The sequence below is a fragment of the Nanorana parkeri genome, unplaced genomic scaffold, assembly GCF_000935625.1.
Source record: "Nanorana parkeri isolate BGI_ZX_2015 unplaced genomic scaffold, ASM93562v1 scaffold281, whole genome shotgun sequence".
Taxonomy (NCBI): Eukaryota; Metazoa; Chordata; class Amphibia; order Anura; family Dicroglossidae; genus Nanorana; species Nanorana parkeri.
In genome coordinates this window covers 239857-262499 of record NW_017306549.1, presented here as the reverse complement: position 1 = coordinate 262499, position 22643 = coordinate 239857, and the positions used below count along the sequence as shown (strand labels likewise).

Sequence of the window (22643 nt, the reverse complement as noted above, 5' to 3'; positions counted from 1 at the left end):
ACATTGGCAACAAACTGTTTGAGATTAACTCCATTACAAAGACTAGAGGCCACCACCTAAAGTTGGTGGAGAAAAAATTCCAGCACAATGGGCGAAGAGGGTTCTTTACAGTAAGAGCGGTTAAGGTCTGGAACTCACTGCCATCGGCAGTGATTTCAGCCAAGAGTGTAGATTTGTTCAAGAAACGTTTGGACAATTTCTTGAGGGACCGTAATATCCAGGGATACCAGTATCCCTAAGAATGAGATGATGCGTGGACCTATATGGGTTGGACTTGATGGACGTATGTCTTTATTCAACCCCAAATACTATGTAACTATATGTAACTATGTATTTTGTTATTTGAGGAAAAATAGTGACATTGGGATGCATGCTTGTGCTACTATTTCTTTAAACTACTAGGTCTTCTTTTGTCTTAACCAAACCTGTTATTGTACTCATTGTAAAATGATGAGTCACGACGTCCTCATTTTCCTTTCTTTGAGTGCATTTAATGGTCTGTATTTACGTTCCAGGCAATTGATGTAGGAGTTTTATTGATATATTTTTTTATGAATGGATGACTTAATCAATGAGCTGTAGTGTCAACACAAATCATTGAAGACATTCTATCTGAACAGAGTGTCAGGGCAGTGAAGGCAAGGAGAGTGTAGGATGCTTGGGAGAGAGGGAACTAGATTCACATTAAACCTTTGTGTTGTAGCTTGCTAATTCAACGTGCAACTAATATGGCATTTTTTTCTTTTCATGTGCAAATTGGCAGCTCTATTGTCAGGTGCAGGATAGATTATTCCGTAAATGAGGCACTGTATACAAGTGCCAAATAGTACTTTGGAAAGCAATCTTCAGATTCTATACAAAGTGATTTTTTTTGTTCATGCTTTCTCTCCTTATTAATGGTCACCTCAGACAAATCACTTCTCACAGAGCTGCTACTGCACTGGTAAATACTACAAAAAAAATAAACAGATAACACCAGGCCGAGGCAGGTGTTATTTTTGGGTAACCATAACAAGTGTTAGATCTAGCAAAGTGACATTTAAAGCCTAACTTCAGGCTTGCCAGCCCACTATCTCTATATTTGATTTTCTGCAGGTGTCTATGGTCTTGTGAGGTCACAGGTTCTCGTCTTCCTCGGGTGGTGGGCAAATCCTAGATGCTGCAGAGAGTACCACCCTGTAACGATGTGGCAAGGCTCCCTTTACTGTAAATCCAAGGTGGGAGTGGAGGCTTGACATCCATGATACGGGAAAGGGGTTGAATAATGCTGGAAGCTGGAGCGATGTGTCTGTTGGGGACAGCACCGGATATCAGGAGAGTAAAACAACTGGAGCTGCTTTTTTATTTTGGTTGCGTTGGAAGCCCCATTTGTCACAAGTTGGCTCTAACTATGAGGATGAGTGGAAATCACTCACCTCATAGTTCTCCTTTACACTCCATTCACAGAGCGATTGATCGCACGATTTTTGCAGCGAAATCGTGCATATTTTCCCTCGATATCGCTCTATGTAGCTTGTCCAATGCATTTCAATGGAGCTGTTCACATCTCACAGCTCAATGTCGCCTGTAGCTCGTCGCTCGTACATGACCCTTTTTTGCGTGGATGTCGCGCGATTCGGCTCCAATAGACTCTATAGTGTCACGCAAAATCGCGCATTACAGGCGATATTGCGCGACTTGGTGGCGCTGTATCGTGCTACAGAAGGCTCACTTTTGCACTGCAAAATGGAAGGAAAGAATGATGCCACATCAAGATCGCTGTTGATTGGTTACAGCCCAATGTAGCAGCGACAAAGTCCCGCCCAAAAAAACACGCTATGTAGCGCGATAAAATGTGCACTGTCGCTCAATATCGTGCAATGTAGCTAAAATCCGCTCAGCTCGAAATCGTGCGGAAAAACGTGCAATATCCATGTTGCTCAGTGTGAATGGGGTGTTAAAGGAGATGCCGCAGCCGGGACGTATCCCGACAATTCTGTCTGGATCCACCCAGCTGCGCGAGTAACAGCTGGCTCTGCCTATCTAGAGGCAGAGCCAGCTGTACCCGCCCCCTGCCCCGTCCGTTCCTCCAGTCAGCGCTGGAGGATGGGACAGGGGAGGGGGGGAATCCCTGCAGGGAGCCGTGAGTGACAGTCACGTCTCTCTGCAGGGATAGATGGAGAAGTGAGCGAGCGATGGTATGTGTTCGCTCACTTCCCGATCTATTGAGCCGACCTGTGACAGTTTCATTGTCACATCTCGGCTAAAACTATGAGGCTGAGTGATTTTCACTCGCCTCATAGTTCTCCTTTAAGTATTTATTTCCTATGCTCCTCAGCTCCAATCTAGTGGTCATAATGTAGTATTACATCCCAATACATTCAAAGTGGGAAAAAATAACATTTGTTTTTGGCATTATTTGCCCAAAATTTGCATTCACAGATATTCGCTGTGCATTTCAGAATGCTGATGGCAGAGGAGCCATAGGCTCCTTCTGCCATCAATCAAACTGTTGGGCGGAGAGAAGGGGTGTGGCCTGCCATGGGGCTGTGAGTGTCTATGGATGCACACAGCCACTGCGGGCACGAGCTCACACAAGTGCCTCCATTAGCCGAGGCACCCGTGCAAGGGGGACCCACTTGAAAACGAGGAATTGAAAAATTATAAAGAAAAACAGCAACAGTCTTAGACAAAGGTGGGCCTTCTTGTAGCAAATATTTATTTAACAAATGGAAGCTATAGGCCTCATTCACACAGGAAGGACAAGTGCTGCGTGTGATTAGTACGAAGCCCCTGTCCTTCTCTATAGGAGTACGCGGCCGTACGCAGCCCTATGCTCACCCGCCCGTTCTAGGTACGTCCGTGCAGGTGTCCATACTTGTACGCTGACAGGATGGATCCTGTCTGTGTCCGAGCCGGGACACCCGCACGGGGCCTGCACTTGGGGTGAGCGTAGGGCGGTATACGGCCGCGTACTCCCATAGAGAAGGACAGGGGCTGCATACTAATCACACGCAGCACCTGTCCTTCCCGGGAGCTGCCCGATACGCCCAAGCAAGCAGCACGGATCTGTACGTGCCAACTTTTTCTCGTGTGAATGAGGCCTTAATGTCACTTTAATGTCTACATCAAACATCCCAGGAGGCAGGTTGATAGACCTACATGCACAGACATACCGTGGGTCTCTTCATGATGGTGGTGCAGAAGCAAAGCGGCGCAAGGAGACCATCACCTGCAAGGAAGGCAACACTATTACGCTCACCATACACATTACAATCTGACTATACAGTTTCTGTCCAATCAACTCTATATCTACCAAAACCATGTAATATGAGAACCTAGCCAAACTATCCAATCAATCTGTATTCAATTGGGCAGGCCCTCACACTACATACTCGTTGGTAGATCTATAGGAGATTGTACAATCAGATTGTAACGTGAGGAGCTTTAAGGATTTGAAATGTAATTTTGGCTAGGTAGAGTGAAGCTCCCTTAGAGAAAAGGTTACTTATATTACACCACAGCTTCTGGCTTGGCCTAGGTACCTGTGACATCTGCCTTCTGGTGGAGTTTTCACTTTTGAAAGAATAGGTGAGTGACATCACAAGCTCCTAGGTAAGAATGTCAGAGTGTAAGGCATTTAACTATTCTTTTTTTCTGTGTTCTAAATCAGTACTTTCTAAGGCTCAAGGGTACAGGCTTCAGCTTGTGTCTGAGCTGCTTCTTTCCTCCATGCAAGTCACTGTGAAAACAAAAACACACTGCATTTGGCTTGCTTAGTCTCCATGTACATATACTCTTACCCTACAGGAGAATGAAGGTTGTAGCTGGACTTCCTAGACATTCAGCAGGATCCTGCTTAGGTTGCCTTATGAATGATCTGTCTTTGATCCCACTATATACTCCTCTCCACCTACTGTCATCAACGCTGGGCTGGAAAAAATGCACCTTTAGTAACACTATACAAAGAACATACGCACATTAGGGGAATGTTTCAAAACTGGAGCAGACACAATTTGGAGCTGTTGCCCATGGCAACCAATCAGCTCCTCTCTTTCATTTTCAAAGTTTGATTGAACAAACTTAAGAAAGACGCTAATTGGTTACTATGACCATCTGCTCCACATTCCGCCTGCTCCAGTTTTGATCAATTCCCCCCATTATGCACAACTATACACCGCACTATAAATGCAGACTGAGCAGGACATGAACATGTACAGATACATGTGTGGTGAGCTTTAGGGTCTTCCATCATGTTCATAAGTCATGCACGTCGTCCTGGCTGTTACACAATACAACTTTCCCTTTCCTCTCTCAGAAATACAAAACATCACGTGACAGGACTTTAAGCTTTCCAACCAATCACAGCTTTCTCCCATATGTAACAGCGCAGTCCAGCATGTGGATAATTGTCAATGCGCGACTGTGTGAGGCGCGGTGATAGGCTACCAAGCCGGCAGGGCGGAGCTGAGCTCTGGGAAGTGCATGGTTGCTTTATTAGATTGGTCTCAGTACTTCCGGTACACAGTGTTGGTTGAGCCTCACAGTGGGGAGTTGCGCTGTGCACTATGTGTGTTTGTGTACAATTCAGGGGAACACATCAGTGATCGTATAGTGTGGAACGGTACGTGACTGTGTGCCATTGTGTTATTGTTTCCTGTCCTGCAGTGTGTGTATTATGCATCATGCTTGTCTGTTTATAAATATGTCTTTCTTGGCAATAAGTTTAGCCTGTCAGTGAGAAGTAAACAGTTAGTTGCTGCTAGCATGTGTTTACCTGTCACTTTTATTTACATTCTATTTTAAGTTCAGTCAAATTACTTTTGGTTGGAAATTCTTATATTCCCGTACAGCTCAGTGAACCATTACAACTTCAGGCGTTCAGTATATGAGACTAATGCAGAGGTGCGAAATTCTGGCAATTCAGCTGTTGTGGAACTACAAGTCCCATGAAGCATTGCAAGAATGACAGTTTACAGGCATGAATCCCAGAGGCATGATGGAATTTGTAGTTAAAGCACAGCTGGAGGGACAGAGGTGCCCAGACTAATTATCAGCTGATTTACATTCTATTTTAAATTCAGTCAAATTACTTTTGGTTGGGCATTAGCAAGCTTCATGCTGAATTTGGGTCACAAGAGTACATTAGTAAATGTACTCCTGTGACCAAAAGAGATGTAAAGCCAAAAAGAAGATTTGGCTTTACTTCTCTTTCAAATACATTCCTCAATAGCCACAATTCACTTTGTGTGTGCCAAGTGCTTTGGAAACCCAGTTATTACCTTGTAATAGTAGCAGTGACTTCATCACTGTGCTGTACATAGCGTGTGCAGAGAGGGGATCTGTGGGAGGGATCTAGCAGGTCCACCCACTACAGGCTTCCTGCAGAAAGCTACAGGAGGAGGGCAGAGACAAGACCAGTCAACCTGTACAAAGAAGCTCATGCACAGAGGAAAAGTTTCATACTACACAGATCTGGAGGAAATGCACAAAGCACACCAAGATTCAATTAAGAATACACATCCCTCTTGTATTTAGACAATATTTGCTTATCCCAGAGTGCAGCTTTAAACACTCCACACTCACCTTAATTATCAGGTGTATCTGTTGTGCTTTTATCAACATTTGATATATTCCGATTGTTACTATGCATGTTAAACGTTGGACACATAGTAACGTATTACGGGAAATTAGCAAATGGAAACATAGTGAGGAGGGGCGAGTTGTTTCACCTTTAGCAGCCACCATTCCCATAAGCAAGTGCATCTACTGGTACTTGGATGCCCCCAGGATTTAAACTATATGCTCTGACTGAATGAGGCCAAAGGCTGCCCCAGGTACTGAGCAAAGGTACAAACAGAAGATGAAGACACTAGCAGAGAGTAAACCAGGGACAAGCGGAGGTCAAAGGTTGGTGGCTGACAAATGGTATCAGGGCACATGCTGAGATCAGGACGGGCGGCTGGCAAGAGTAATCTGGGCACAAACTGAGGTCAGGGAGCAGCAGCGAGCAAAGCGTAATCCAGGGACAGGCCAATGTCAGGAGACGGACAAGATGCGCAGAGACTGAGCACGGCTCGTGTATCGGCACTATCGCAAGCACTGAGGAACAGGTTGATGATGCTTAAATAGGGCGCCATCAGCAACAAGGCCAATCCCAGTGCTGGAGGTGTGTGGTCAGACTCATTAAGTCACAGCTGACTAGACTAGTGCTGCAGCCAGCAAGACACACGAACCTTAACCCACACGAGACAGGGCTGCAGCTAGCAATACAGGCTGTCCGGGGAGGACAAGCAGTGGACCAGGGAGAGGTGAGTCTTCAGAGCACGGAGCCAGAGGGAAGGTGAGTATTGCAGCCAGAGCTGCAAACAGCTGGGTTACTGGAATCGGGCTCTAAAGCAGAACTCCAGGGATAAATATTATTAGTATCATGAGGCGACCCCTGAACTGCAAGAGTTGAGAGCTCATTTTGGTCTAGGGAGGAAAATAACAAAGATATAATAACCCCATCCTCAGAGCCGGCCGCTGTCACAGTGCTCTCCCCTGCCTGTCCTCGGGTGCAGCAATGGTATATCCCTTGGCATCCTCGTGTCCAATACACAGTGTATTGGACGTGATGACCTACTGGAACTTAGAAGGCTGCAGCGGAGGGGGAGAGACACTCCAGGGATTGGCCTAAGAGCAAGGCGGCTTGGAGGATCAGGTGAGTATATCTTTTATTTTCCTCACAAATCCAAAAATTTGGCAGTGCCGGGGTAGCCCACTGCAAGGATTAATAATAGATTTCCCTGGAGTTCTTCGTTATGGCGTTGCTTCCCTGAAAAAGCAATGAATGATGTAAAATGCAAAATTTGTCAAGATATTAAATATCTTGCATGTGTAAGGGCTAGTTCACACCAGCCCCAGTGCGTTCAGGAACGCATTGGATCGCATTCCAGCTGGCTAATTTTGTTTTGGGGTGGGAGAGGGCGTGGCGGTTCATTGAAGTCCATGGCACCACAGCCACCCGCTGGCCGCAGTGCGATCACTCGAACACATGGCATATCAGAGCCTGCGTTTCGGTCCGGTGCAGTCAGGAAGAATGCTGCATGCATTTATTTTTCCTGACTGCACCGAACCGGAACGCAAGCACTGATGTGCCACATCGGATGCGGGTGGTCGCACTGCCTCCCACCCCAAAACAAAGTCAGTCGGCCTGAATGCGATCCAGTGCGTTCTGGCACCAATCGGGCCAACACGCACCTGGGGCTCGTGTGAACTAACCCTAATACTGTCCTTTGGAAAGTGTTTCCATAGTAATATATTAGCATTTTCAAGAGTAAGCTGTACACCCTGTTTGCCAACCATTTGCCATTTAATGTTGTCTCTGTTGCAGGATGAGAAGCCTTTAGTTATGGCTGGTCGTAGGAAAAGGGCTCCTCCAGCGAAGCTGGATGATGAAGCAAAGAAGCAGTTATGCTGGAACATGCATGAAGACAGAAGGAATGACCCAACCTTAGAAGTGAATGAAACTGATTTAGATGCCACTACATCATTTTCTTTAGTAAACGACAAACCTGAAAGTTTGTTTGCTACATTGGGACCCAAAATTGTTAGTTCCGAGCTATGCACAGAGGAAAAAAAAGGATCGGAAATCATCTTTACGCAAGGGTTCACTGACCTTACAATTCTGAACTCTCCTCTTCAAGTAGAAGATGTATGGAAAGTGTTGCTAGGTATTTTCAGTATTTATTTGAAGTCCACACAACATTCTCAGTCTTTTTTTCATGGCTGCAATTTAACATTGACTAGAAATGCTTCAGACTCAGCTCAGCTACTGCTTTGTGTCCATAAAAGAGGAACGGATAAGGATGATGAGGGGACTATAAATTCACACATTACCGGTAACACAGAAGAGCAGATGGTCGAAGCCTCACTTGGTGATGAATTACTTGAAGGTTTAATATGGCTGCAAAAAAAGAAGCTAATTGCACTTTGTCAAAGCCAAATAGAACATGATGAAATGAAGGTAACATTTATTTGGTTTGTTGTCAAACACTTTGGGACTCATATATTTTTAAGCAACTGAAGGAAAAATTGTCTTGGACAAACATTCTAGCAGCAACCAGTCAGATTCTTTCTTTACAGTATGAAAAAATGAAATCTGAATGTCTGAGACAATTCTTCTTTTTGTACAACATGACAAATGAGGTCATTTTATTTTAAAGCTGAACTCAAGGAAAAAAAAATAACTTTAGTTTGATCCACCTTACTAACATCTAATGCTTGGTATACTGTATTCAGAGAGCTGCTGGGGATGCTAAAAATCTTAGTTTTCTTCATGACAAATTTACTAGACTCTACTGCTGTAACTTTCCATACAGTGCAGAGATAGCAGTTTTTTGCATGGAATACATGGCATTTTGTGATTTTACAAGGGGCGATCCTGTCAGCCATCCAACCCTTCTCCCCACTTGTCTAGTCTTAGAATGTCTTGTATTCTGTGAATGGAATACAGGATGTTTTATCAATGGCTAGGGGAAGAGCAAGCAAGTGCTATCCTTGCTACAGCAGTAGAACCCAGTAAATCAAGTAAAATATTTTGCATCACCGGCAGCCCTTTGGATTTAGTATACCAAGCTTTAGGACTCATTCACACACAACGCAAGCAAAATTGTATATTGCGTATATACGAGCGTCTATGCTCGTATATACGAGCGTCTATGCGCGTATATACGAGCGTCTATGCGTGCACTATATGCAATCCAAGAATGCATCACTCGTGATGGAATTTTTAATGTGCTGTAAGCGCGTATATGCACGTAAACACGTGTATGTGCGTAGAAATATGCTGCCCGGACGCATCTCTGTTCCATTCTGTTTTTGCTCATATATACGCTATGCAAATATACGGCTCCATACGCGGCTATGTGTATGGAGCCATTTATTTGCATATGGTACAATACGCGCGGCAGTGTGAATGAGGCCTTAGATGTAACAAAGCTGAGCCAGTATCAAATAAAATTTAAAAAAATTATTTTCTTGGTGTTCAGCTTTCGTTCTTTGTTCACAATCGGTATTAGGCCTCATTCACACTGCCGCGCATATACGCGTGTATTGTTCCATATGCAACATATGCAAATAAATGGCTCCATACACATAGCCGCGTATGGAGCCGTATATTTGCGTAGCGCGTATATATGCGCAAAAACAGAATGGAACAGATGCGTCCGGGCAGCATATTTCTGCGTATTTACACGCACATACGCGTGTTTACATGCGTACAGCACATTAAAAATTCCATCACAAGTGATTCATTCTGGGATTGCATATAGTGCACGTATATACGCGCATAGACACTCGTATATACGCAATATACAATTTTGCTTGCGTTGTGTGTGAAAGAGGCCTAAAGAATCCCTCTCTGAAAAAATGTATGCATTTTTGTGGTTGTTACAGTAGAGCCATCTTAAAGAGAACACCTCAAGAGTGGAAGCTGAGCCCAAAAAGCGCATTCAGACAGTAGAGGACTAGTAATCGGCATTTCCTATTAGCCCCCTTCAGAAGATCATTTCCCCATTACTGACTTGCCATGCCTTGTTCTGCACTGTGTCTCTGTGTCATCTTGGTAGAGGCAGTGCTTTGTTTAATCATGTCAGAACTGCCCCTCTTATGCCTGGTGGGAAAATATTCAAGCAGCAGCAAGAGAGGTTCAGAAAACAGAGATTGATAGTGTGAATAAAGCAGGCATCTTTGCACTACATGTCCTCAGGTACACATTTCTCGGCAGCAAGAACAGTGGGCAGCACAGTAGTGCCATGTCCAGATCTCACTCTAAATCACGTGAGACTAGCAGTCAGAAATAGGAGTGCCTTAGATCAGTGTTCCCCAACCCCCGATCCCGCTATTCCAACGCTTTCATTTTTTGGTGTAACTGTATTTTATTTTGAAGGCATGTTTAAATACAATTAAATTAAAATTATTAAATCAAAACTATCTAAAATATAAACAATCAACGTCCCCCCCCTCAGCGGGCCACGGTAAAATTATCAAACGTTGACCGGTCCGCGACGATAAAAAAAGGTTGGGGAGCACTGCCTTAGATGATCTCACACTGCAGATATAGAGCTATGAGGGGTGCCTATGCACAAGAAATACACTGCAATTTTTTGGGAGAAAAAATAAAAAGGTAAGGGTTTCTGGGTACTGCTTAGACACAAATACACTGCTGTTTCAGTACATGTCCATTTTAAATAGGGGTGCACTGATACCGGTTTATAGTATCGAGTACTGAACACTTTTTTTTTGTACTCGCCAATACCAATACTGGAAGTCCCGTTAAGAAAGCCGGGTTGCGAGTCATTACACGGCACCTGGCTTCCTGATTGGCTTGGAAGCTGACTCCATGCTCCCTCATCACCAGGTGATGATGAAGCGTGGAGCCGGCTTTCCGGCCAATCTGGAAGCCATGGGGGCGGGTAATGACTCACCGAACGGCTTCCTGAGTGGCCAACTTCCCAACCAATGTGTACTGTGAGTTGACTATTGAGGAGAGCACAAAAGCAACCATTATAGGTGGGGATAAAATTGTACATGAGAACAATACTAAATGATCAGAAATAAAGGCTTTCAGGGCTGAATAAAGTTCATGCAAAAACAAACAAAAAAAGTTGCATACCTGTGCCATATTTAAACTGTGTGTTACTTTATCACACAATCCTTTTCTAATCAAAACAGTCAGTTCACATACAGCCATAAGTGCAGCAGCTATAGTGAATTGACCCTATTGTTCTTTTTAACCTTGGTGATTTATCTATTGCTTAGTGCTGTGTTTTTTATTTTGCATGTCATTTTATAATGTACCGTATTGAGGTACGAAACCAACTCAGGAGTTAAATCTTAAAAATGCATTCATAAAAAAATTATCTTATTTGTGTATCACTCGGCTGTAGATCCTCAAATCATCTCTGAATTTGTGCTGATGCTGCCCTTCCGTCTGGAGGGTGGTTACTTTTGTTGCCCAAGGTCCCTGTGTGTTGTAAAGTAGCCACCACTCCAAGCTCTCGCCTGTGATAGACTACAATCTCAATACAAATTAGTAAACTAAACGTGAGAGTGTAGTCCATCACAGGAGCGAGCTTGGGAAAGATAAGATATACATATAAAAAGATGTGAGATTGCAGAAAGCAGTTGATTTAGTTTTGGGTAATGTAAGTTTTTTGTCTGTTCTTTTAGGTTGAGATAGACATTAGACATAGTTGAAGTAAACTTTACTTTAAAAATAATTCTCATGCTTGTTGGGGTGGGGATCATTAAACTAATTAAAGTCCTTTTCCAGATGAGATATATGCTCCTACAAGCAGATTAACAAACACCAGCTTCAGTTTTGTTAAACATAAATTATCTCTAGGTGAACTGTTTAAACTAAATTCAGATTAGCAAACATTATTGCACTTGTTCTACTTTTTTGTTTCTAAATATTGATCTGGACCTTGCCAGCACGTTAATCATGATTGGCTTGATTCATTAAGTTTATACGCACTAGGACATGGAGTCTTATGGTTTTTTTTTAAAGTGACCATGAGGTTTTAAATTGATAGAAACATGGCGGAAAATAAAGAACTTTATCCTTTTGTTTAAAGCTTTGTGAATTTAGCCCGCTGTCTAAGTGGGAGGATTTGCTTTCATTATATTCACCTACTCCGTTTTGATGTTGTAAAAAGAACCGGTAGCCTCTGCACCTGTTTGGGAAGGACCCTTGGATAGGAAACCATAAAAAAATGCCTGTTACAGGGGATGAATGTAATTTGATTTCAAGCTATGCGCAGGCGTCTGGGAACTACTTTGGGCAGATCACACAAACAGGAAATGAGTTTTCTGGGGTTGCTCTATACACAAATATCATACCTTGTAATCATTGCACAGAAGAGGCATTCAGATTTTATCAAATCAAAGGTGGCTCCAGTAAACTTAGGATACTTGTCTTAGACCAGGGCTTTAGGTCCACATTTGCTTAGGTGTCGGTAACGTCACCCAGCCTTGGTGTCCACGAGAATTGCTTTTGAATTTTAAAAGGTTTATTGTTTTTGAAAAAAGGTTCTTTCCTTATGCAATGGTAGACCTGTTGATAGGTGGCTTTGTGGGATGAACACCTCACATACTTTTTCTCTATGGAGAAAAACTTGTGTGTATTCAGGCAGCTCTGGGGGGTAAATAAAGGTAAGTGCTAAAAGATTTTTGCTGTTTGTGATTTTACCGCTATTATAGTGGCTCCACGTAGGCTTGCTTTTAGGGAACATTGATAACCATTCCAAACTCGCTCCTGTGATGAATGATAACTTCAATATAAATTCGGAAACTAAATGGTAAATTGTGGTCCATCGTGGGAGCAAGCTTGGAACATACACAGGGACCATGGGGAACAAATGGAGCCACCCTCCAGAAGGAAGGACTATAGTACTTTTCCTCTCTTATAGACTCGCTTTCAGCGAACAATGATAACTGTTTCAAACTTGCTACCATGATAGACTATAACTTCAATATAAATTAGTAAACTTAACGTGAAATTGTAGTCCATCATGGGAGCGAGCTTAGAGTGGTGGCTACTTTACAGCACACACAAGGTCCATGGGGAATAAAAGTATCCACACAATTTCAGAGATGATTTGAGGATCTACAGCCGAGTGATACACAAATAAGCAACATTTTTGTTATTAGTTGGGGCACTTAAATACAGTTTAAAGGTTTAAGGCCTGGTTCACCCCTGGGCGTTTTACAGCACGTTCCGACGCGCTGTAAAACGCTCAACATGTGAAAACCAATATTTGCCTATGTGCACGGTTCACACCTGGGCGTTTTACAGCGCGTAGGAACACGCTGTAAAACACCCTACGCCCAAAGAAGTACAGGAGCTTTTGGGGCGTATTTGCCGCACGGATCCATTAGGAAACATATGTTATAAATCTGTTTGAAAACTTGCTATACCTTTATGGAAAACCAATAAAAACTTTGAAACCATTAGGATACAGCCGGATAGCCCTCGGAAACGCGCGTTTGTCGCGCATTTCTTTTACCGCAAATCGCGGTAAAAACACGCGGCACGAAACTTGCGGCAAACGCGCATATTCCGTATGCCCAGGGGTGAACCCAGCCTAACTCCTGGATTTGGTGTCAATTTAACCTCAATCCATACAGACTGCACACTGCTATTAAAGTAAGAAATTAGAGATACACAGAGGTGCAATTCTGGCAGGAAAAACTTTTCAGTATTGTTACCCTCGTATATATCAGAGTAAGACCAACTGCTGCTTTTGTCATGGTACTTTATTAGGAAAAAGGGGAACCTCAGCCGAAAATAAGGCATTTGTGATTGGGCATGCATGTGTATGCAGTGTCGTCAGAAACGGCATGTGGATGTCAAAAGGGACTGTATGTTCCCTTAAATTACTTTTACAGTGACCCTTGCCATTCCTTTTGTTGTTCCAGCTAACAGCATCTATGCATGAAGGTTGTTTTAAACTCTCTCTCATGTCAAAGCTCTCTTTCAATCCCTAGATAGCAGCTGTGAAAATTCTGTGTAGAAATTGACTGCAATCAGATGTACAGATCTTGTTCCTGGAAAGTTTGCATAAATAAAGTGATATCCTCCCTTGTTTCCTGATTGGCTGAAATAGAGTGCTTTTTTTTAATTGGCTGGAGTTTAAAGTAAAATGAAAAAGTTTGACCTCTGCTGGTTTTAAAACAACTAGCATTTCTGTAGATACAAATTGTAATGCAACCGGTTTTCCTGAAGGTCAGCAGTATCCAGCACTGTCCACACTGGCATCATGCACAAATGAAGAGGTTTATTATTGAGCAAAGTGCAGATTCAGAGTCTGTAATCTTCTTTCTGGAAAGAAAAACTTCTGCTTTGTGCATGATGTGGTTGTGAGCTCAGTTCATCTGAAGACTTCTGTATTTCCTAGAGGCTAAGCTTGGTCTTGGCAGCATTAGTTTTGAGCCAGCCTCTTGTGGCAGTGCAGATTTAAGTCTATATTTCATATAAAATGCATATATTCTGAAAATGTTGCCTGAGTGTAAGGGGGGCAGGCTAAATTGGTTTACCCCTGCCAATACGAATCACAAGACAGAGACACCCAGGAACATTCCAAGCAGGTTTGTCCTATACTTATATTCAGCATTAAAGTGAACAAACACGGTTTCAATAATACAGGAGGGCTTTCTACAGCAAGTCCATAGCATAACTCAACAAAATGTCTTCTTCCGAGGCACTAACTAAATTCAGGTCAGTTTCTAACTAACAGGTTACCCCTTAATGGGTTCCCCAAATCAAACAAGAAGCACTTGTACCTAATAGTGTCCTGTCAGTTCTCTTTTTCACCCAGCAGCAGACTCACAGCAAAGAGACAGAGAGTAAGCCCTGCACATCAGTTAGCGTACATATATAAAGGCCTGCGTACATCTCAAACTAATAATGAGGTCTACCTAACAGGCAAGATGTGAAATGAGGAATGAAGGCTTTATCCCATTCAAAGTTCTACAAAGTCTCTGGGCTCCAGGACCTAGAATAGAACTTATGATTCTGAGAAAAAGAAGTTTGCCTTCTCAAAATTGGTGATAAACCCTGGAGTCCCTGGCCATGTGTGTGTGATAAACCCTAGGTTACATGTTGTGATGCACAAACAAAACACAAACCTCATAAAGTAAACAAATACTTTCTTTTCCTTCCCCGACTGAACCGCGTTCCCCTTCATTTATGGCTCACATGCTTCCTCTTCCAGACACTGCAGCTCACACTGGGAGGAATTCAGCAGTAGATGAAGTTCTGTCAATCAAGGAAGCAGGGGGCAGGATTGGATGTGCTCAGGTGATAAGTGACAAGCTACAGACTTGTAAATCAGTGGTAAAAATACTGATAGCCACGGGCACTGCAACGTTTTTTCATCCTACTGTATGGCAAGCAGGCACAGCCTACAGGAGAGTGGCAACTCTGCCCTAAATTCAGGAGCAGTGCAGCATCATTGCCACACCATTACAGGAAGCTGCATATGGTGGACTCCACTGGTAGGCTCAGCAGGTATTTGAAGGACTTTGCAGGAGAACTAAGAGAAAACTGTAACTGCAGATGTACTTATATAGTCAACTAAAGTCAAAACCTATTTTCATTTTGGGCAAAGTAAAGGAGGGTTATAACTCATCAATTTTTTTTGGGGGGGGGTTGCCATCTCTGTCCCATTTGAGAGATTTCCCTTCACTCCCTGCTCCATAGCCCCAAGTGACAGTAAAGCCCTGGTTGCCATCAAGGTCACCAGAACTAGCGTTGCCTTTCAAAGATTTCCCCTCTATTTCTGTTCAGGTGACAACTCGAGATTTGTGATTTTCTTTCGCTTTCAATCTCCGTGATGACTGTCACCAAGACCAACAGGGAGCGTGAATCTCCAGACAATGAAAATCTGACAGCTGTTATAATCCTTCACCACTCTATCCAAAATAAAAAACATGTTTTAGTTCTGCAGCACATTTTTCTTTAATGGGTGGCTATAGTTGTACTTTAAAATGGAACCCATGGGAGGTTCTTTGTCTCAATACAGCTCCAATCTTTAGAGCAGGCACCTTCAGATTAGACTTTCCTGCACCTTGAGATCCCAAAATGCATTGAACAAATTGCTACTATATCTTCTTGGTTGTGTTCTAGCTCCACCTTCCCCACTCTTTACACCTTCCTGTTGGTCACCAAAAGTATCAGGCAGCCTCACTGGCCAACAGGAATGCTTAGTGAAAGTGAGGAGGCAGACCAGAAGTGTTGTCAAGAAGCTGAAGTTGCTATTTGTGCCCTGGCTTTTTGGGTTATCCCAGAGCACCTAAACATGCAAGCCTGAAATGAAAAGGGGCACATATATATTGTGTGTCTTATTCCTCTCGCTCCTTAGTGTACTTGTACAGAATGTTGGGTTGATTTTACTCCTGTGCATTATGTTCTGTTTTTCAGGTTGGGATCTATTTGTTGGAATCTTGCTTATCTAAACCTGAATTTCTCAGTGAAGGGCATAGGAGAATGAAAAAATCTGGTGTTATCATTCAGCGTCTAATGGAGAAATTCTATAACATCACCATTCCAGGTGGGAAGATCTACACTACCGTTTATGCAGTGAAACGTTTTCTAAGCAAAATAAAAGCCAGGTTACATTTTGAGAAAAGGTTTTGTGTGCCCATAAGGATGTATCTGGATTCCTGCATGAATGGTTTCTTAAAGTCATAAAAAGGAGAACTTCCTATTTAAGAAACACAAAGCTTGAAAACATGGTAACTAGAGACAGGTACTCCAGTGATTGTATGAGACGTGGGTGTGTCCTGCCCTATAATTAAAATCGCATTGTTTTAGTTACACTCCCTTCAAAACAGAATTCTGTTTAATGCAATATGGCTTGTTCCAGAGAACCTCAGACGTCTACTAAAAGAGTTCTAGGTTTTGGTAAACTATCTGCCTGTGGATAAATGGAGAGAAACAGAAGAAATTCTGAATTTTTCCTACTGTCTTTGGCGTCCTGCAAAGATTGGTTCAAAGGCATTTTATATAGTTCTCAAAACAAGAGAAAATGTAGAACTCTGATATGACCGATAGGGATCTAAATGTGTCCTTTGCACTTGATAACTTTTGTTCATCTGTCAACTTTTATAAAAATGCTGAATAGGTTTGTTCATAGTTATATCCATGTAGGAAAGCGCTGCTCTCAAAAGAAAAAAAATATGTTCCATGTGGGCAGATTACAGTGGCCCTTTTAGTAACTAATTCAGTAATTAATCTCAAGAAAGACAAATGCACAAAATAATAAATTACATAAGTGGACACCCCCTTAAAAAAAAATGGCACACCTAAAGCAACACTAATGCCAGTGTATCTGTAAGGTCCAGCTCATTTTAATCCAGTATAGTAGCATAACCTACATCATAAGAAAGAACACTGCAAGAAATGGGAGGGTGCAAAGAGCAACTGTTACCTAAATGTCATGTGGCCTCTAAACCTACAGTTTGCCAGGAGGCATGTGGGGACTGTGAAGTCAGCTACAAGCCGAGACCAAAATTGAGCTTTCTTTGTCTATTAGCCCAAAGGCCTTGTTTGGGATAAGCCAAATACTGCACATTATCTTAAATACACAATCCCACCATGAAGCAAGGTGGTAGCAGCATCATGCTGTAATCATTATTCTTTGTAGCATGCCCTGGAAGTCTGTTGAGGGTAGAATGAATACATCAAGACCCACAGATCTCTTGGCGGAAACCTGTGGTCTACAAGAAGCCTGGGTGTAGGGAAATTTGTCTACCAGCAAGACAATGACCCCAAGCATAAGGCCAAAACTACACAAGAATTGCTTAAAAACGGTATTCATGTCATGAAAAGGCCAGGGCCCAGATCTCTGTGCAATAAAGAATATGTGGCTGAACTTCTAGGGTCTAAAATAAAAAGGATATATTCGCCCTATCCTCGCTCCCATGGTGGTGACCACCTATCTCTCTTCCCCTCTGCTCTAGCTGTGGAATGTGCCTCTGCGTCCTCACATTCAATGCAAGTGAATGGATGTGATGACGTCATGGGTCCTTTAGACTTCGGAAACCCGGGGGGAAAAGAGGCTGCGGCGATCACTCCAGCATCCAGACAGGACGGAGGATTGAGTGAGTATATTGCTTTTATTTTAATGTGCAAAGCTGCTAGGAACATATCCAAATAGGCTCGAGAGTGTAATTACTGCCAAAACTGCATCTACTAAATTCTAACATGAAGGTGCTCTATAATTTATGTATTCAGTATTTTGTGTTTTTAATTCCAATTTACTCAAATCAGTTTGCATTGATCTGTTTTCAATTTGACAAATTCCTTTTAATCAGAATAAATAAATTCACTTTGAGTCAATGTTACATTTGCCAATAAATCATGAAAACTTTTTTTGTTAACACTGTACATGCAGTGCGTATTGTTTCGTTGTATGGTTTCTGTTCAGCTGTTTGTTTTATGTTCTCTTTATTGTAATTGTGATACTCCAAGAAGAAAATATTGTGGGACAAATCTTTGTGCTTTATTCGGGTCTGTGATGCTTCGCTTATGCAGTTTTGATGCAAAGCCGATGAAGAGCTAGAGGGAAAACAAGACCAGTCTCAGTGCCTTTGTTGTCAGTAAGAGATGAGCTGAAAACTCTAAAATCAGAAAAGCCTGGCTAACAGTGCGTACAATAGTTTTAACATTGACAGCTTTGTTTAAATACTGTCCATCCACATCTTTTGGAGTTTTGCCTACTTCAGGTGGAAAAAAATGGCAATCTGAATGCAAAATAACTATAGCTATTGTGGAAAGGCAGAACCAGCAGCAAATTCAGCAACTTTACGAGGATAGTTATGTTATGGCCATTTCTGAAAATTTTGGTAAAACCTGTTTAGTTTTTGTTAATATGAGCGCATATACACTGAGTGGCCAGATTATTATGACCACCTGACGTTTGTAGGCATATTAGCTATAATTTCGGGCTGAAGTTGCTAGAGGGCCAGACCATTATAAATAGGGAAGCAGGTTGTTTACAGTGACAGTAGAAGTGATTTTTTTCTGAAGATATGGGTAAACAATGTGATTTAACAGCCTTTGAACGTGGGATGATTGTTGGCGCTTGGAGCCATGGAGCGAGTATCAGCAAAACAGCAGAATTCGTTAAATGTTCAAGAGCAGCTGTTGTTAAAGTGTTTAAAGACTGGACAGTCAGCCGAAAATCTGGGTCTGAACGTGCGAATTGTGAGCGTCAGCGACTAGTCAATGTTAGGGCAGAACGGAGAGTGGCAAGACTGGTACAAGACAACAAAAGGGCAACAGTGCAGTGTCAGATTCCTCGCATCACCTTTCAACATCTCGTGGAGTCACGAGGCGGTCCAACTAAGTCATCTCGTGGAGTCATCTCGTGGCTCGAAGTACTAATGGGGTGGTCATAATAATCTGGCCAACATAAGGGCCCCCATTCACACCTGAGCATTTGTCGGGTATATCCTCTAGCGCAAGAATGCTCAACATGAAGAATCCCATTATTTTCAGTGATGCCCGTTCACCTATGAGAGTTGTGTTGCCTGTCACTTGTAGCTTGAAGCTTGAAAAAAAAGTGCATGAGCTTCTGTTTGGGCAGAACTGCACATCTTTAACCCTATAGACTTCAATGGGATGGCCTGAAAAATGCATTTTCACACACTTCTACACCTAACAGCCATCTTCACTTACTATTTACTTGGCTTTCTACTGGCTAAAACGAAATGACTCAAGCCTGAAAACATATGAAAACAAAGTCCAAAAAAGCTTTATGAATTGCCTCAACATGCTCACACTAAGGTGGGAATGGGGGCTAAATCAACAAAAATGACCAAATGGATTAAGGCAACCTACTCTAAAGTTGACATTTATTGGTGGTAGGTTGCCTTTATCTCTTCTGTTTCTGTATTTGAAAGCTGTTTTGAATAGAATGAAAGTGCTAGAACATTGCCCATGTGTATAACAATCAACAAATTAAATCAAAAGCAATTTTGCCTATCTTCAGATATTAGTGAGGAGGATGATGAGGAGTCGGACCAAGAGCTAGAGAGACAGAATATTGAAGAACTCTATGACTATGTAAGGCAGACACATCAGAAGGAAGAGCAGACTCTCCATGAAGATGTGCAGCACCGAGCTTTGATACCTGTGCTCCGTCCATACCAGAATGATGCTGTCAACTGGATGCTTGAGAGAGAAAACTACAAAAATGTGTCTTCTAATGGTAAAATGGAGAATATTCAGTTTTAATGGCATAGTCTTAATAATGTTTCAGGTCTTTACAGACAGTGTGTGGTATTTGATGCCTTAACCCCCAGTTGCGTTAAAACAGCAAGCAATTATTGAATGGGCTGCCAATGCAAAGCAACACCCCAATGAATGCACATGACTTTAACATAAGTTTTTTTTTTGTTTTTTTTTAATGCAGCACACCACAACGCAAAGCACATTGGCACACAAACTGATGTATGTTACTCATGTGTTACATGTTACACATTAATGCAACACCAAGCCAGTCTTGTATAAAATATATTAAGGGGTTAAAGTGTAAACCAGGTTATATAGTTTCCATATTCATGTCCAGTAGGATGCTAATGGTCATATATTTTGTATTATTATTTACTTCTGTTACCTGAGTCCCTAAAGTTATCTGTCTTTAGTTAAGAAGGTTTTTTGGGTAAGCCCTGTCTATTTGTTCCAAGGGCTTCTTTGATGAATTTTCTTTGTATGATAAGAGCTTCTGAGAGTGGCAGAAATCATTTTGAAAATTAAAGTTTCTCTTATTCAGTGGAGAACCGCATGCTCGAGTCAAGTTTTGAAACTTTTCACACAACTTTTACCCAAGCTTCAGACATTTTCTAATGGAATACCATTGGAAATGTGTGAATCTTAGGTGAATGTTGTGTAAATCTTGTGTGAAAACATTTATAATAGACTCTGGGGTTAGCCAAGATCTAGATATTGTAGGGGTTCACATTCTGCTGCTGGGGGTCTTAGACTCAAGACTAGCATTCTTTGAGACTTGGCAACACAATGTCAGTCTTATTTTGCTACACTGCTGCTTTGTATTATCTGCATCTTCCTTTAACTCTGTTTCTAACATACTGTTCAGTTCGAAGTCAGGACTGGATGTTGTCCCCATTTCTACAAAATGTTGTAAATGCTGTGCTTTCTTGCTTTTTGTGCTGCTCCTGGTTACTAATATGGAGCTGAGGTCACAAAAAATAATGCTATGCATTCCTCTGTAAACTTATTCCTTTTTAATGATGATTATTTGTCCTAGGATGAGAGGGCCTTCTAAATGGTCTCCAACTCTAGCCTAGCCCACAACACTTCTGAAACTTATATTGAACGCTTTGAACAGGAGACTGCAATACATAACTGATCAAGGCGCACCACAATGCACATACCGTGAGTTGTGGTGTGCTGTGTTTAAAACAAAATGGTAAAGATATCCCAACGTGCTTCAAACCGACCTATATTTTCTCCACCATAAACACCTCCCACATTGCCCCTCTCCCTCTCTTGCCGTGATCTTACACTCTATTCCACCTCCCACTGCCACAGTTAGCTCTCATTTTGGTTTCTCTACCAGTGGTTCACAATTTAACATAAGGTACATGCTCACTTCCAACTTCAATCAGTTTCTGCTCCCCCCTCCTTCCAAGAAACCCCTCACTGGCCTTCCTGTCAATAGTCTACGTTTCTTCTCCTGAATCTGGATCAGTGACCTAATGGGGTTGATTTACTAACCTTATAAACACACCACGAACATGTATACACCTCTGTAGTGTGTTCCCTCCCAGCATGATCTATGGGTGGAATCTAAACACCTTTGTAGTGTGTACACACCCAACAGGTGTGTTGTGCAAAGCCCTGCCCTGAATTTCAAGGTGATGTTGTGTAAATTAGCTCTACATTGTGTTGCTTGCGTTGATGAATGCAGGAATGTAAATGCATGAGCTAACCATTTTTGTCTAAACTGTGAAGCAGCATTATATATGCATCATGTGCATGATTTTTCCATATATGGCATTAGTGGAAACATGCTTCTAGAGACTTTTTGGTTGATAAATACGCTTTGCTGTGTAAAAATCACACGCAGCTGGTGCGTGCGTGTGTTTAGGTTAGTAAATCACCCCCAATGTCTCTTATGTGTACAACACCTGCGACAACTCTCTTCTGGATCCTCCTAGCATACTTGAATAAAAGTTGTTCCATGTAATGTGGAGTTGCTTTAATTGTATACATTAATTATGCTCATCTATACCGCCTAATCTTTTGCCAGTGCCCCTGATATGATGAGCACCTCACAAGACCCTGTTTTGGTCATGTGAGGCGCTGTTAGTATCACCCATATCTTTAATGTTTTCCCAAGTCTGTGTTCCCTTTCTACTTTCCGGAGCAAAATGTCTACTCCATGTACACGACTTCCTCCTTATGGTTCTCCCATGGAGTATGCTTTTCTCAGCCAGCCAGTTCGCTTCATTTTTTTCACCTTAGTTTGTCTACATAGATCAGTTAATGAAATGTTATTCCTGAAAGTACAGTTTGATAACCTGTTTGGTTATTCTGCTTCATAGCAAAGCTTTCCTTACTGAAGAGAAGCTGTGGGCTGAAGAGTCATTGCCTTGTGCAGGGATTTTTAAACTATGGGGAGAACCATCTTTTTTTCAGAGCTCAAATGTATATTCACTTGGTATATACCACAGAGGTAATGCAATATCCCTAGTAAACTCAACATGAAAATGATTTAATTGTGAGTAGTAAAAATATCCCCTTTTTATGAAGACCCTATAGCTGGTACTTTATGTACTATATTCTTCATGAGATGTGGATGTTGATTGCTTTCAGTAGCCATAAAAACATAAATGCATGTTACACGCATTTTGATGACTTTAAAACAATCAAACAATATTTTTTCTTAATGCTGATTTAGAAAACTCTTTGCATGCGTTGTGGAGGGAAGTCACAACACTTGATGAAGTGAAGATCTACTATAATCCATTCTGTGGAAGGTAAACTTAAGTACCTATTTTGTAAAAATAAAAAAAAATTGGTAAAGTTTCATGTATCTAGGCATTGTCCTCAAACATACACTGTATATGGTGTTTTATATATTTATATA

The 22643-nt window shown here is 42.0% G+C and overlaps 1 protein-coding gene across 1 annotated transcript in view; it reads left to right on the top strand.

Annotated features, from left to right (window-relative positions):
• The first annotated feature begins 4464 nt into the window (after positions 1-4464).
• SHPRH (SNF2 histone linker PHD RING helicase) overlaps positions 4465-22643 on the top strand; it is a 66825-nt gene continuing 48646 nt past the window's right edge. Inside the window, exons 1-6 of the mRNA XM_018557359.1 lie at positions 4465-4603; positions 4787-4884; positions 7355-7987; positions 15947-16076; positions 19521-19739; positions 22455-22533. Coding sequence (XP_018412861.1) covers positions 4465-4603; positions 4787-4884; positions 7355-7987; positions 15947-16076; positions 19521-19739; positions 22455-22533 — 1298 coding nt within the window. The remainder of the gene's footprint in view (positions 4604-4786; positions 4885-7354; positions 7988-15946; positions 16077-19520; positions 19740-22454; positions 22534-22643) is intronic.